Source organism: Vulpes lagopus, chromosome 23 (genome assembly GCF_018345385.1).
Source record: "Vulpes lagopus strain Blue_001 chromosome 23, ASM1834538v1, whole genome shotgun sequence".
NCBI classification, from domain to species: Eukaryota; Metazoa; Chordata; class Mammalia; order Carnivora; family Canidae; genus Vulpes; species Vulpes lagopus.
In genome coordinates, this window is record NC_054846.1 from 37,427,408 (window position 1) to 37,441,640 (window position 14,233).

Here is a 14,233-nt window from a genome sequence, read left to right on the forward strand (position 1 = left end):
CGCCTCCCCGGGCAGGGCGCGCCCGGGCCTGGCTTAGGCAGCCCCGAGTGCCGTTCCAGGCCGGTGCCGGGAGCGCCGAGGCCGCGGCCCCCAGAAGCCTCGTCGCCGCGACAGCCCACGGGCGCCTCGGAGGAGCGGGTGAGATCGCGGAGCGCTGAAGCCTCCGCCCGGCGCCCGGTCCGCCCCCGCGCCCCCGCCCCGCCCCGCCGGCCACTCACAGCCGGAGAGATTTAGAGGCGTCTTAAGAACTTGAAAGGAAGTTATTACTCCAAAGAGCTTTTATTTCATCCGTAAATCGTTTATGTGGAAGGTCCACGTTAAGCCGGATCCCCAGAAGCCAGCTCCAGCGCAGCCCGGGACTGGGGAGCGGGGGGGGGCTCCCGCCTCTGGCCCCGCGCCCCCGCGCCCCCCGCGCCCCCCGCGCCCCCGCGCCCCCGCGCCCCCGCCGCCTGGCCCGGCCGAGCTTTCTGGAAGGCCGCGCGTGCGAAGGGTGGGAGCCAGAGGCCCTGCCGGCGTCAGGCCCCTGCCAGTCCGTCTCCTCCTCCTCCTCCTCCTCCTCCTCCTCCTCCCGCTCCCCTCGGGCCACGGTCGTCTCGCTCCTTCCAGAGGCTTCTAGGAAAACCCGCTAGGAGCGGGGCCTCCTCCCCGGGCCCGGGGCGCAGGCCACACGGAGGCCGCTACACAAAGGGGCTTATGAGAGGGGGAGGCCTCCAGCGCGGTTTGGCAACAAATCCTTTGCGAGGGCGGCGGCGGCGGGGGCGCACGAGGCGGCGGGGGCGCGGGGGGCTCCCTGCGGGCAGGGCAGCGCCGCGGCCTCGGGTGGACCCGGGCCTCCGCCGCGTCTAAGGGCGCTTGCGCTCGGAGCCCCGGGCGCCCGGAGCAGCCGTTCGCAGCGGGCTCCGGACCTGGCGGGCTTGCTGCGAAGCTCGCACGGTCTGGGGACCACGGCCGGCAGCCCCGCCCCGGGCGGACTCTGTGCCAGGGTCCCCGACGGCCTTCGCAGCGCGCCTCGGGCACGCGGGGCAGCCGCGGCTCCGAGAGCGGGAAGGCCGGGCCCGGCTCCGGCGGGCGCCCCCGGGGACCCCCCCCAGCCTGAAGCCCCCTCGGCCGCCCCCAAATGCCCCGGGGACCACCCCCGCCCGCAGCCTCGGAGGAACCGCCCCGCAGCGCACCTCTGGGCTGCTGGGCGGGCCGCGAACCCCGGGGCCGGGCGGAGGAGCCCTGGCGCCCCGGGACGCCTCCGCAACGGGCTGGGGCCTCGAGCGCGCTCGGCTCCCGGGGAGCTGACCCCGTTCCTGCACCCACTGCGCTCCCGCAGCGCGCGCCCCGCACCTCCCAGCCCGGCGGGGCGGCGGGAGCGCGACCTGAGCCGTCCTGGGGGGCGCGGTCAGGGCACAAGGTACCCCCGGGGGACTGCGCCCCGAGGACGGAGCCAGACTCCACGGAGACGCGGGGCCCGCCCTGGCACCGTCGGCTGGAGGGGGTGCGGGGGGGCACCCCGGGCGTGCGGACCCCCATCAAGGCCGAGGAGCCCCCAAGCCTTGCAGGGCACCTCCGGGCGGGTGCCCGCGCCGCCCCTGCCGCAAAGCCGGGGGCCACTTAGCCGCCCATCCCCATCCCCATCTCTACGCGGCCTGACGGTCTTGTGCTCTCTCCTACCCCCCCCCCCCCTTACCTTCAGAGATAGTCTGCAAGAGTGACTTTCTGTAGTAAAGAAGGAGAGGGGGAGAGAGATGGCCATTGAATAGGTTTTTAAACATTTCGCAGCAGCAAGAATGACGCCTCGCGGCCTCGGAGATACGCGAACAACCCCTAGCTCTGAGCTCAGTTACGAGGTACCGCGCTGTCAGCCTGTTTATAAATATGCGTCTTAAGGACCCTAAATTTCCTGAAAAACATGCGATGTAGCTTAAATGAAAGACATATGAAGCCAGCTCCGGAGTACTTGTCCACCGCGGAAGGGCCAGCTCAGGGAGGAAAAACTACGGGGGAGCCCGGGAGCCCAGCCGCCTAGTAAACCGGCCCTGACCCACACCCAAACCCAGTTTTGGTGGTGGTGGTGGTTGGAGGGATGGGTGGGTGCAAGGTGTCACCAGCCACCCTTCACATCCCCGGAGCCTCCTGCAAATGCAGATCTATTTCACGGGAAGGCTGTGTGTTTGGGGACACGTAACCGCTTGTGCCCCTAACAGAGGGAACAGCTAATGGCAAACTCCCATAACGAATGCTTAATCCGCAGTTTTTGGCAAGAGGTTGGGTGTCTGGTTGCCAAAAGCTGTATTAAATAGATGTGGAGAGGCTGAGATGGAGTTTAGGGTAATGACACAGCTCCCACCATGGGAGCTTTGATAACACGCTTAAAATAAGCCTCGTGAAAATAATACCAATTACATGATTTCTGGAAGTCGCAAGAAGAGAGACCAAATCGGATTGGAGGCTATCTCGCCTTCGGTGAGACCTACCTGGGCTTTTTCTTCCTTGATGTTTTGAGGATAACTTTCTTGGAAATTGACTGTAGCACTTGGATAAATACTTTCTACCCAAACCTGGCATAGCTCTACCCTCCTCCGTAAGCTTTTAAAACCTCCCCTAAATCTTCCTTCCTCGTCCCAACCCTCTCCAGTTCCAACCAGTCAGCCCGGCCAGGGCCCCAGGGGTCAAGGTTCTGAGGAACCATCCGCTGGCAAGTAAGACCCAGTTTGTTAAGTCAGGGTCTGAGATTTTATCTCAGCAGGTTCAGTCCGTCGTGCCCCCCAGGCTACCGCTCCCTCCCTTCTCTGCTCCATCTTCCTATTTTGTCTTTGGAGGATGCTGTTGATCTCTTTCTAGACTCTGAGCCTGGGTTCTAAACTCGAGATCCCGGATCCCTGGGTGGCGCAGCGGTTTGGCGCCTGCCTTTGGCCCAGGGCGCGATCCTGGAGACCCGGGATCGAATCCCACGTCGGGCTCCCGGTGCATGGAGCCAGCTTCTCCCTTTGCCTGTGTCTCTGCCTCTCTCTCTCTCTCTCTCTGTGCCTGTGTGTGACTATCATAAATTAAAAATAATAATAATAAACTCGAGATCCTGCTCCCCATCTTTCCCGTCGGTCAAGAAATCCACCCGGAATAAAGCTGCGGGGCCTCCTTTTCTCCTCTGCTTCCTTCAAACCTGAACCTTCTCAGGGGGCATCAGGGCTTGCGAGAGGTGCTGGAAGGGCGCTGAGAGGTGGTAGGAGAGGGGCAGGGAGCGGGGGGTGGGGGGCAAGTTTCTTTTAAAGCCTCGCAAAATTTGGGACATCTTAGGATCCCAGCACCTTCAGGTCTCTGGGTGCTGTGAAGACACACAAGTGTCCTCACTTGGCTTTGATGGGGATGAAGTGCCTGGTGGGTGGGGTGGGTGGGGAGGGTGGGGAGGGGCGTCAGTAAGGAATGCGCCCTAGTGCCCTAGTCCCGAAAGCAAAAGGGTGGTGAGCACCCAGTGGATTCAAGTCTCAGCCTCTTGGTGAACTTGGTTCTCTCCTCCTTCCTCTGGCACCTCACTTGCAAACGGTGGGGAGGGGGGTGCCTGTATGGTGAAGTGACTCCGATGATGATGCTCGGATTTGAAGTTACATCTAACATTCCTGCAATCAGTCTGTGGTTGTTGCTGTTGTTGTCAGGTGCCAACTGACGACAGTTGGCAAACAGTAATTTGGGATGGGTTGTTTTTAAAATGTTCTTTACTTAACTCCCTTTAGAGCCTAGAATTAAAGTAATTGGATAAACTAAAACTGGTTGAGAAGCCCACGGAGGTGACTATTTGACTCCTCCAGACAGGGACACACACGTGTAAATTCAGATAAGCTAAGAGGTTGGCTCTCAGCCTGACATACTTTACTTTATATATATATATATATATACACATGTATATATAATATACATATTATACACATATATACATATTATATATTATATAATATATGTAAAATAACTGATATAAATACTTGTTAATATAATTAATATATAATTATATATACATATATAATATATAAAATAATTGATATAAATATTAATTATTAATATATGTTATATATATAAAATTCTCATGGTCGAAAAAGCTGCATTTAATGTTCCCCTCCCCCATGAGAATATATTCTGGGAAATGAAATATATTTTGAGTTCATACATCAAAGCAGCCATTGAAGCCATGTGTTGGACCACTCTAGTTCCTTTCCTTCCCAGCTTCTTGAAGGAGAAGTCACACTTCTAGAATAAGAGCGGGAATGTCAAGATAGTATTGCAAGGACTTGAGTCTCAGCACTTTCTTTTCTGTGGTGAGAGTTTGAGACACATTACTAAGTACAGCGAGGAAAAAACGCGGGCGGAATCATATGACCTATGCCAAATGCAGAAAAGCAGGGGTCCGGAGAGGGGAGGAAAGGCTGGGTGGAGGAGGGAAAACTCATGAAAAAGTACTCGAATAATTGGATGTCATGTACGATGGCAAGAAGCCAGGTGGCCTCGTGCTCGTGTGTGCTCTGCTGCTGTTTCTCTTTGCTGGCTTCCCCTGCAGCCTTCCCACAGCTCCACAGACATAACAGATCCAGAAATACATTTTGCATCAAAGCAGCTCAAGAGGTTTCCCCCCAAATAAAAATACATACACACACACGAAGAACTCTTTAAGTGTTTCTTTTACATACATGTGCCAATGCATCATCATAGACTCAAGAAAACACACCTACAGGCTCATGTATGACTGTCAGGTTTTTGAGGCTTCTGTATTTCAATTTTAAAAAACAGTTACTCGAATTTTAATCCATCCTGTCAGTCTGTCAAGTGTCCTGTTACAAGCTCTCATCCAGGATAGATTAAATTTACCTGCAATTTCACTAGTAATACTAAATATCATGGTCGTTCAGAAACTCGCATGATTCCTCAAAGAGCTATGCTTGCCTTTGAATTTCAACTTGTTTCAGAGTTTTTCACATAGTTGCCCTCTTAACTAGAGAAGTGGATTTGACTTCTGTTCTCCTAAAGGCTCCAAATTAAATCTAAAAATCTAAGAGCATTTTTTTCCCTCCCGTGGAAATATGTGGCCTTATCTAACATACGTCATGGTTTACATTTACTATGAAGTCGTTTACATCTACTACAGAAGTGCATTTTACAAATACAAAAACTCATTAATTCAACCGCGATAACCTAGTCACCTCTGTTATTCGCGATGGCTGTCTTCGTTGCTTCAGGAGTTTTAGGTGAAATACAGAATCATTAAAGTAAGATCTATGGGGATCCCTGGGTGGCTCAGTGGTTCAGTGCCTGCCTTGGCCCAGGGCGGGATCCTGGAGTCCCGGGATCAGTCCCCGCTGGGGCTCCCTGCAGGGAGCCTGCTCTCCCTCTGCCTGTGTCTCTGCCTCTCTCTATCTCTCATGAATAAGTAAATAAAGTCTTTTTTTAAAAAATAAGAATAAAGATCTATGACGCGTACACCTTTAAAAAGTTTATGATGACATGAAGCTGGAGTTCATTCATAAACTCAGATTTTACTCGCAATTAACCGTTTACCTGGAGCATGTCTTCCACTATTATGAGATAATTGTTTAAAGTTCTATCCATGGGTATTTTTAGATCCTCCCCCCCCCCCAGCTGATTATGTAGCTAAGTCTTTTTTTTTTTTTTTTTGTATATTTTTAAAATTGGAGTTCGATTTGCCAACCTGTAGGCTAACACCCAGGGCTGGCGGTCAAGTGCCCCCTGTGGCTGAGTCGGAAAGGCAGGGCTGCTCCTCTTGCAGCAGGTTGTGCACACCCACCCACCCGCGCATTGTGTTCACGTTTCAGGTAAAAACTCAGAGAATGTCTCAGTATAGACAGAGGCAAAATAGCAGGACGGGTGTCCTCCTCGGCGCCCGAATTAGAAGACCGAAGTGTGGGAGTCCGCGGTCCTGAAGCCAACCCACCAGGCTACGATTCACGGACGGAGTCAGGGCCAAGATCCAAAGAGAAAGCAGCGACCCCGGGGCCTGGCCCCGCCTGGGCCTCCACGGCGCCCCCCCCCGCCCCGCGGCCCCGGGCGAGGCCCCAGGGTTTGCGGGGACCCGAGCGGCGCGCTGGGAAGGCACCGCCGCGAGCCGCCCCCGTAAGCCTCGCGCTTCCGAAGTTGGACGGAGCGGAGGAAACACGAACGCGTCCCCGACAGCCGGCCGCGGCGCCCCGCTCTCCCGGAGCCACGGGGGACCCCAGGTGCGCCCTCGGCTCCCCGCAGCCCCGCAGCCCCGCAGCCCCGCGGTTCCCGCCGCCGTCCTGCCGAGTCCTGCCGAGTCCTGCCGAGGGCCGAGGGCCGTTTCCCTGGCGAAGGGCCCGCAAGCAGATTTCCGGGACCGGGTGCCCCGGGGTGGGGGGGAGGGGGGCTCGCGGGTCGCCCCCCACCCCGGGAGCGGAGTCCGGGAGGGGAGTCGGGGCGCCTCCGTGGGCGGGGGGGGGGAGAGACCCCGCCTGATGTGACCTCGGGGCGGGGGGGGGACCCCGCCTGATGTGACCTCGGGGCGGGGGGGGGGACCCCGCCTGACGTGACCTCGGGGCGGGGGTGGGACCCCGCCTGATGTGACCTAGGGTAGCAGAGGGGGGGACCCCGCCTGATGTGACCTGGGGCGGGGGTGGGACCCCGCCTGATGTGACCTGGGGCGGGGGGGGGGACCCCGCCTGATGTGACCTGGAGGGGAGGGGGGACCCCGCCTGATGTGACCTGGGGCAGGGGTGGGACCCCGCCTGATGTGACCTAGGGTAGCAGAGGGGGGGACCCCGCCTGATGTGACCTGGGGCGGGGGGGGGACCCCGCCTGATGTGACCTGGGGCGGGGGGGGGACCCCGCCTGATGTGACCTGGGGCGGGGGGGGGACCCCGCCTGATGTGACCTAGGGTAGCAGAGGGGGGGACCCCGCCTGATGTGACCTGGGGCGGGGGGGGGCACCCCGCCTGATGTGACCTAGGGTAGCAGAGGGGGGGACCCCGCCTGATGTGACTTCGGGGCGGGGGGGGGGGACCCCGCCTGATGCGACCTGGGGGCCGCGCGGTCACCCAGGCCCGGGACGACGCTGTGGCCGCGGGGGAGCGGGCCGGGGAGTCTCGGAGCCGAGAGGGCGCAGCGTCGCTTCTCCCGTGAACCTCGAGCCTCCACGACGATGGCGAGAGGCCGGTGGTTAACCGAGTTGCTGCTAATATTTCACCCGTGGTGCTTTCCCTCCTTTAAAGTCTAACTCTTGGGAAAACAACGTATTTTAAGCTTTCCATCCAAATATTGATATTGGCAAATGGATCCCGCCCCCGTCCCCCGGTGAGGACAGGGCCCCTCTGTTCCCGAGCCGCGCTCGGCGCTCACCGCCCGCGGGCTGCGCGGTCCCGGCCACGGCAGGCCCGGCGCGCTCCGGACGCCCGCGGCTCGCTCCCCGCCCGCTGCCCGCTGCCCGCCGCCCGCTCCTCGCCCGCTCCCCGCCCGCTCCCCGCCCGCTGCCCGCTCCCCGCCCGCCGCCCGCCGCCCGCCCGCCGCCCGCCCGCCGCCCGCCGCCCGCTCTCCGCTGCCCGCCGCCCGCCCGCCGCCCGCCCGCCGCCCGCTGCCCGCCGCCCCCGCCGCCCGCCCGCCGCCCGCCGCCCGCTCCCCGCCCGCTGCCCGCTCTCCGCCGCCCGCTCCCCGCCCGCTCCCCGCTCCTCGCCCGCTCCTCGCCCGCTCCCCGCTCCCCGCCCGCCGCCCGCCGCCCGCCGCCCGCCTCTCCCCGCCTCTCCCCGCGCGGGAGCCGCGCTGCGGGAAGACCCAACCGCGGGCAACGGCCTAGGCGCCAAGACCTCGTTTGACGCGAGGCATTGCCCCGCGGTGGCTGGAGTTTTAAGACCCACGTCCAGGGCAGCGGGTCCCCAGACAGGAATCCCGGGACCTCCGCGGATTACGTCATTTCTCGCTTTCCCTACATCACAGGGACCTTTGTGCAATTAAACACTTTCCTGCCCTCGCAGTTTGCCGTCCTAGATCACAGAACCTCACGACTGCATAATTTATTCATAAAGTTCAAGGATAACAAGCAGTTAAAATCCAGTGCTATCCTTTCAGATACTTAAGGGAACATTTTTTTTCAGGTTATCAAAAAGAAAAAAAAGAAAAGAAAAGAAAAGAAAAAGAGATGGCTTCAACCAGTTCATTGAAATTGGATTCTTTGCAAGATCTCAACCACTTGTGCAACACCAAAACCAAAATACACACACACACACACACACACACGTTTAAAATAGAATTTATTTGAGAAGAAATCTCTTTAATGCAGTTACTTTTAAGGGGTCCAAATATTTCCAATAAAGTTAATTTCTGGTTACATTAATGAAATTATTTCTTCTGTGCTATGTTTGATTCACATGTGCTACTTTTGGACAAAGGGGTTTGCAATCATCCTTTTGCCACATTAAGAATCGGTGCTCCCTTCAGCAGCACATATATGCTGCATTAAGGATTGTTTAATACTTGAATTAAGCAAAATCTAAGTAATTGATTCTTATTTTAAGAATGTCCTTTAATTCTGCATTCTAAAGTTAATACAACTTTGAGTACTAACTTAGAGTTTAAAAATACAAATCTTGACAGAATTAAAAGAAACTATCAGTGCAGTCTTTATTTTTCATGAAGTAAAATAGATCTATGAGCAATGTTTCATTTAAAGCTTCTTTGGGAAAAAAATAAAGCTTCTTTGGGTATCTCTAACTGCTGAGTTAGAATTGAGGCAAATGGTATAGGATGGAGGGGCTTCTCTAAAGTATCTCATGCAGCTTTTTTTTAGTTCCAGCAGTAAACACTATAATCTTATAAACTATTTAAAAATTTCCTTCAAGTGTTATTAAGGGTGGACCTTAATTCTGTTCAATATTTTCTCCAAAATCTCAAATACAGATATCACACTTAGAAGTTTTATAGAGTAGCTATTCTTAGGGGGGATAAAGACTTCAAATACAAGAAAAATTGGCAGGCAAATGTTTTTGGAGAAAGTGGAATGATGGAATTAAACCAATGGAGACAAATATGAAGTTTCAAATGAAGATTTAAAAATAAATACAGAAGAGGGGAAGCAAAGCTAATAAGGGTCCATACAATAAAGATCTGAGCATATTTTGAGTCTACAGCATGATTTAGTTGCTAAGGTAGTTAAAACACACTTCACTTACATTAGCAGAATTGAAGCATCATACATCCAGAAAGATTAATCTTCACTATATGCTCTGTTATGCAGAAATCTAGAGAACTGAGAAGTGCTCTGGAAACTATTTTTACTAACCAAGAGAAATTGATCATTTTGAGCTTTTCTAGTATACAGTTGATGAGTCAAAGAGGATTTGGAAAGGCTGTCATGCAAAGAATGGTTAAAGGAGTTAATGATTTTTAGCTAAGAGAAGATATGCAAAAGACCTATCACGTTTATTCAGTGTGGCCCCTGCGGTGGAACTAGATGGATTGGCTTCAGATAGAAACCAGTTTTTTTAGTATTAAAAAAAAAAAAAAGTTTTAACATTGAAAGTTCTCTGTGACTAAAGTGAGCTGATTCTCAAAGCTGCATGCTCTGGGCAAGGGATTTGACAGAGGTAAGCCTGTGTTGTACAAATCTCTCGCAAATCAAAGCTTTCAGACTGCGTCCTTCACAGTTACCATAGCATTACCTCTCTGAAGTTTCCTTCGTCAAAAAATTACTGTACTATTAATATCCAAATTAGGATTAATTTTCTCTAAGGAAAAAAATAACTTTTTCCATATTTTGCCTTAATTAGGAGCTGAAATTAAAAGCAAATGTTGTCTGTCAAACTATCATTGTATCCTTCTGGCCTGCCTATATTTTTATTATTTAGATAACTTTTTCAATTACCTATCGGTGGCACCTTTGGGTAGCTGGTAACACAGTCTCTGCAATAGCGTATGTGTGCATATCTTTTTCGTGTAGGCAAATACGGAGTAGGTTGGGACTCAAATGGTTTGGGTCCACCTGGACCACCTGCCCCTTGTGTGGTGCTGAGAAGGTACGTAACCATTTATGATTCAGTATCATCTTCTATAAAATGGGGCTAGGACTAGTGCCTACCTCAAGAAATGAGAGTAAATAAAAGGACTGAATGCATGTAGAAGACTCAGGGACAGTGCCTGGCCATATTATGAGCACTATGTGTTTACTGTTATGATTTTTAAAATTCAGAATGGGAAAGCACTTAAGATGATGGACATAGTAAAAAATAAACAAGTGGTGCTATGGAATGAAAAGTGACTTTAAAAAAATTCAACTATTTAAAATAAGAAAATGAAATATATAATTACAATTTAAGAAAGATCACACCTGAGAAACAAATCTCCATGAGAATTCTATGTCCCGACATGTGTGTACTAGTTTGAGGTAAGTGTGTTTGCTGCAAACTATAATTCAGTCAGGTTGTAAACATAGGTATTATTACCTCTAACAGGTTTTCCAAGATTTTTATGACTTGGGAGGCTGGGGACCTGTTACTAACCATCATTCTGTATAACCTAAAACAAATACAGTTACTTATGTAAGTCTCAGCTTCTCTTGTTAAAATACTCCCATTGAAAGCCATCTATTGAAAAAAGATCATATTATTTTTTAGAAATACAATTCTTATCAATTAAATAAACTACATGGCTTCTAGAAGGCTACTATGGACTGAACGTTTGTATCTTCTCGAAATCCATATGTTGAAACCTTAATCCCCAATGTGATAGTATTTAGAGGTGGGGCCTTTGGGAGGTGATTGGGGTTATATTTTTGGTCATGAGAGTGGAGGCTTCATGAGGAGATTCACGCCCTTATAAAGGGATAAAGAGATGGGAGGTCTCACCCTCTGCCATGAGAGAATATGGCAAGAAGATGGCCACCTGTAAACCAGGAAGAGGCCCCTTGACCATGTTAGCACCCTGATCTCAGAATTGAAGACTGCAGAACTGTGAGAAATAAATGCTCGTTGTGAGAAATAAATGCTCGTTGTTTAAGCCACCCACACCATGGTATCCTGTTGTAGCAACCCAAGCCAACTGAGACAGAGGCCTTAACAATCCTTTGATTCTAATAGATTCCAATTATAGAAATTCTAGCTTTTTCTAGCCATTATGAGACTTAGAAGACTCAGCATCATGTTCCTGAAGGCTTCATAACACTTCCGCTGGAGTAGAGCGGCTTGTTTAGGGTATCACCGTCTGTATCCATGGCCTTGCAGGGGAAGCATTTACACAGAGTTCAGCCCATGTCTGTACTTGGAAGCAGCTTCACTTAGAATTTGAGAATATCAGCATATGTAAAACCAACTCTCAACAGACTTTGATGCGAGTAATTTTACTGTTATTTCATATTTGAATCAAATTCAATTTCCCACTGATCATGTCCATTTTTATTTTGAGATTATGCCAGCAATTATTGGTAATAATAGCATTGCCTTCTTATTTTTGAAAACCATCACCTAGCAGTTTTCTGCCTAAAGGCTGTAGGCAGGACAGATCTCAGAGTACTTTATCCAATCCTACTTCCCAATTACATTTCCCAGTAATTCTCTATCTCTCTCACCAGGCTCCTTCTGTTTTGTTTGTTTGTTTGTTTGTTTTGTTTTGTTTATGATTTTATTTATTTATTCATGAGAGATAGATAGAGAGAGAGAGAGGCAGAGACATAGGCAGAGAGAGAAACAGGCTCCCCGTGGGAAGCCTGATGCTGGACTCGATCCCAGGACCCCGGGATCATGACTGGAGCCAAGGCAGACGCTCAACCACTGAGCCACCCAGGCGTTCTTAGGCTGTGTCCGTTCTGTCCAATAATCCAGTCTCTGGATTGTTCTCTCCGTTCCCTGGACATGTCACTGCTAGCTGTGTCCAGGTATTTTATTTGCCTAAAATGCTTTCCTTAATATCAATTCATCTTTCGAGATCAATTAAATAGAATGTGAAAACACCCTTTCCATGTCTATTCTCATTTGAAACTAATACTTCCCATGCTCCAAACATTTTCTAACCCTTTTGGGATGCTAAAATAGAAGTTCCTGTTAGTGTTTATTGGATTTAGGCTAACATTCATCTTTTAAAGTTAGACTATATTTATGAAGATTAAAAAAAAGTTTCTTGTTGATCAAAAAATGAATAAAGATTAAGAAAGGAATAAAATCGGGGCAGCCCCGATGGCGCAGCGGTTTAGCGCTGCCTGTAGCAGGGGGTGTGATCCTGGAGACCCAGGATCGAGTCCCATGTTGGGCTCCCCGTGAGGAGCCTGCTTCTCCCTCTGCCTCTCTCTCTCTCTCTCTCTCTCTCTCTCTCTAATATGCTTTTCTTTGTCTCCCTAGAGAGACAATGAGCCAATATTTCCCTTTGAAGGGGAGGGGATGAGAAGTGAAGAAATATGAGAGAAGTGGAGACTCTGCACCAGGCTAGCTAATTACCTGGCATCCACTTTGGGACCTGGTAGTAGAAACATTTTATGGGTCCATTTGGGAGTTTAGAGCACTGCCTACCGAGTTCTGGTGCTGGCATTTTAACCTATAGAAATATGTGCTTTACTTGTCCATGTGAAAAGCAAGCTACATGCTATTAGAAATGTATGCATTTTACATTTCCAAAATATTCTGTATACTTTCAATGGAGGATGCTCAATATGTATGTGTTTTTTTTACAATATGTATGTATATGTGAAGCATTCAATTCTACCGTCATTCTGAGTCAAATTTAGAGAAGTCAGTTTTAAAGATCTTTTAAAATATTTTCCATCATTTCATAGAAATACTTGCTAAATAAGGTATGCAGAATCGATCCAATTTTTGGCTTAATTTTGGAAGATGAGTTTGGAAAGATTTTCTTTGCCAAGTCATTTATTGAGTGCTTATGATACATAACGTACTGAGCCAGGGGCTCTTCATATACTTGGTCTCTTGACCTCATAGCACCATAGGAGTTATAATCCTAATTTAATGGTAAGCAAGCAGGCTCACAGAGTTTGCAATTGTCTAAGATGACACATAAGAGTGAGGATTAGAACATAGGACAGATTACAAAACTCTCTCTCTCTCTCTCTCTATATATATATATATATATATATATACTCTTTACTTTTTTACATATATATGCATATATATACATATATATATATACATATACATATATATGTGTATATATATTCTCTTTACTTTTGTCCAGGTGCCTCATTCCAAAGCATGTACTGAGCAGAACAAAATTGCTGTGCTGATTTCTTACTTTCTTCTATGTATTTTACTGAGTTATTCTAAATGTTGGATTCATATCAAAGTTAGTAGAAAGTCCACGGCTAGACAAAATCTGAATGATTCAGAGAGATGAGAAACAGATCCATCCTTACCATGTCTATGAGACATATCAGTCAGAAATCATCTTATATTTATACCATTTTATTGTTCCCCAAACACGTAATTTTAGGGGTTAGGGCAGCTGAAGTTTTTGTCCCTGTAAGATAGTGTGTCCTTGCAGTTCCATTTGATAAAAGAAATAGGTGGCGGATATTGGGTTAAATAAAATGCACTAATTTTATCAATTTCTTTTTACATTTGTAACATGGCTACCAGAAAATTTAAAATTATATATGTGGCTCATTATATTTGTACTGTACAAATGCTGATCTAGAACGAGTCTATGAGGATTCTGAAACAAGTGTGAAGCTTCTATTACAGCTTTTGCAAGAGAAAATTATTTTTAGGAAATGCCAATGACATTAAAAAAAAAAAAAGTTTTACATTTACTCACCTGGTTACCACTGGTAGATGCATTCAGGCTTCCAGAAAGAAAGCATAGGCTTGAAGTGGTTTCTCCCCTTTGCTTTTGCATTGGAGATGTGGTTATACCAATACCTAAAATGTAAGGAATGCTACGAAGATTACACTCAGTCATGGTAAAAATCAACCTTGAAATAAAAAGGAACCCTTTACCTGTTGTAATTATTAATTGGATTAGTTCACTTTTCTCAAAGGCTCCCTAGAAGGGATCTTCCCTGGCACCTTGGCCAGCTACTGCCTGAAGGCAAAGATGACAGACAAGTACCAGAGAGGCCCTTACTCTCGAAACAGCACAGCTAAAGGCGGCTAAGCAGACTTTTCCAGTTGGCGCATTCTCTCCTGCTGCTCCACGAGAGCATGCTGCCCCCTGCCTTCTGCTTCCCTGAGCTCTGGAGTTCTCATGATCCCCTCTCCAGGTTGCCATTCCAGACCTACTAGGCAGGTGGTGGTGGGGGGCGGGG

General features: G+C 49.8%; 1 protein-coding gene across 1 annotated transcript; it reads right to left on the bottom strand.

The window, feature by feature from the left end:
- Positions 1 to 33: 33 nt before the first annotated feature.
- LOC121481011 (collagen alpha-2(I) chain-like) lies at positions 34 to 10,016 on the bottom strand. Its single transcript, XM_041737984.1, has 8 exons — positions 9,854 to 10,016; positions 7,627 to 7,918; positions 7,009 to 7,203; positions 5,921 to 6,308; positions 2,562 to 2,680; positions 1,676 to 1,851; positions 795 to 1,577; positions 34 to 248 (listed from the first exon to the last, which is right to left on the bottom strand). Exons 1-8 carry the CDS (start codon positions 10,014 to 10,016, stop codon positions 34 to 36), a joined length of 2,331 nt encoding a protein of 776 aa, XP_041593918.1.
- Between the last annotated feature and the right edge of the window lie 4,217 nt (positions 10,017 to 14,233).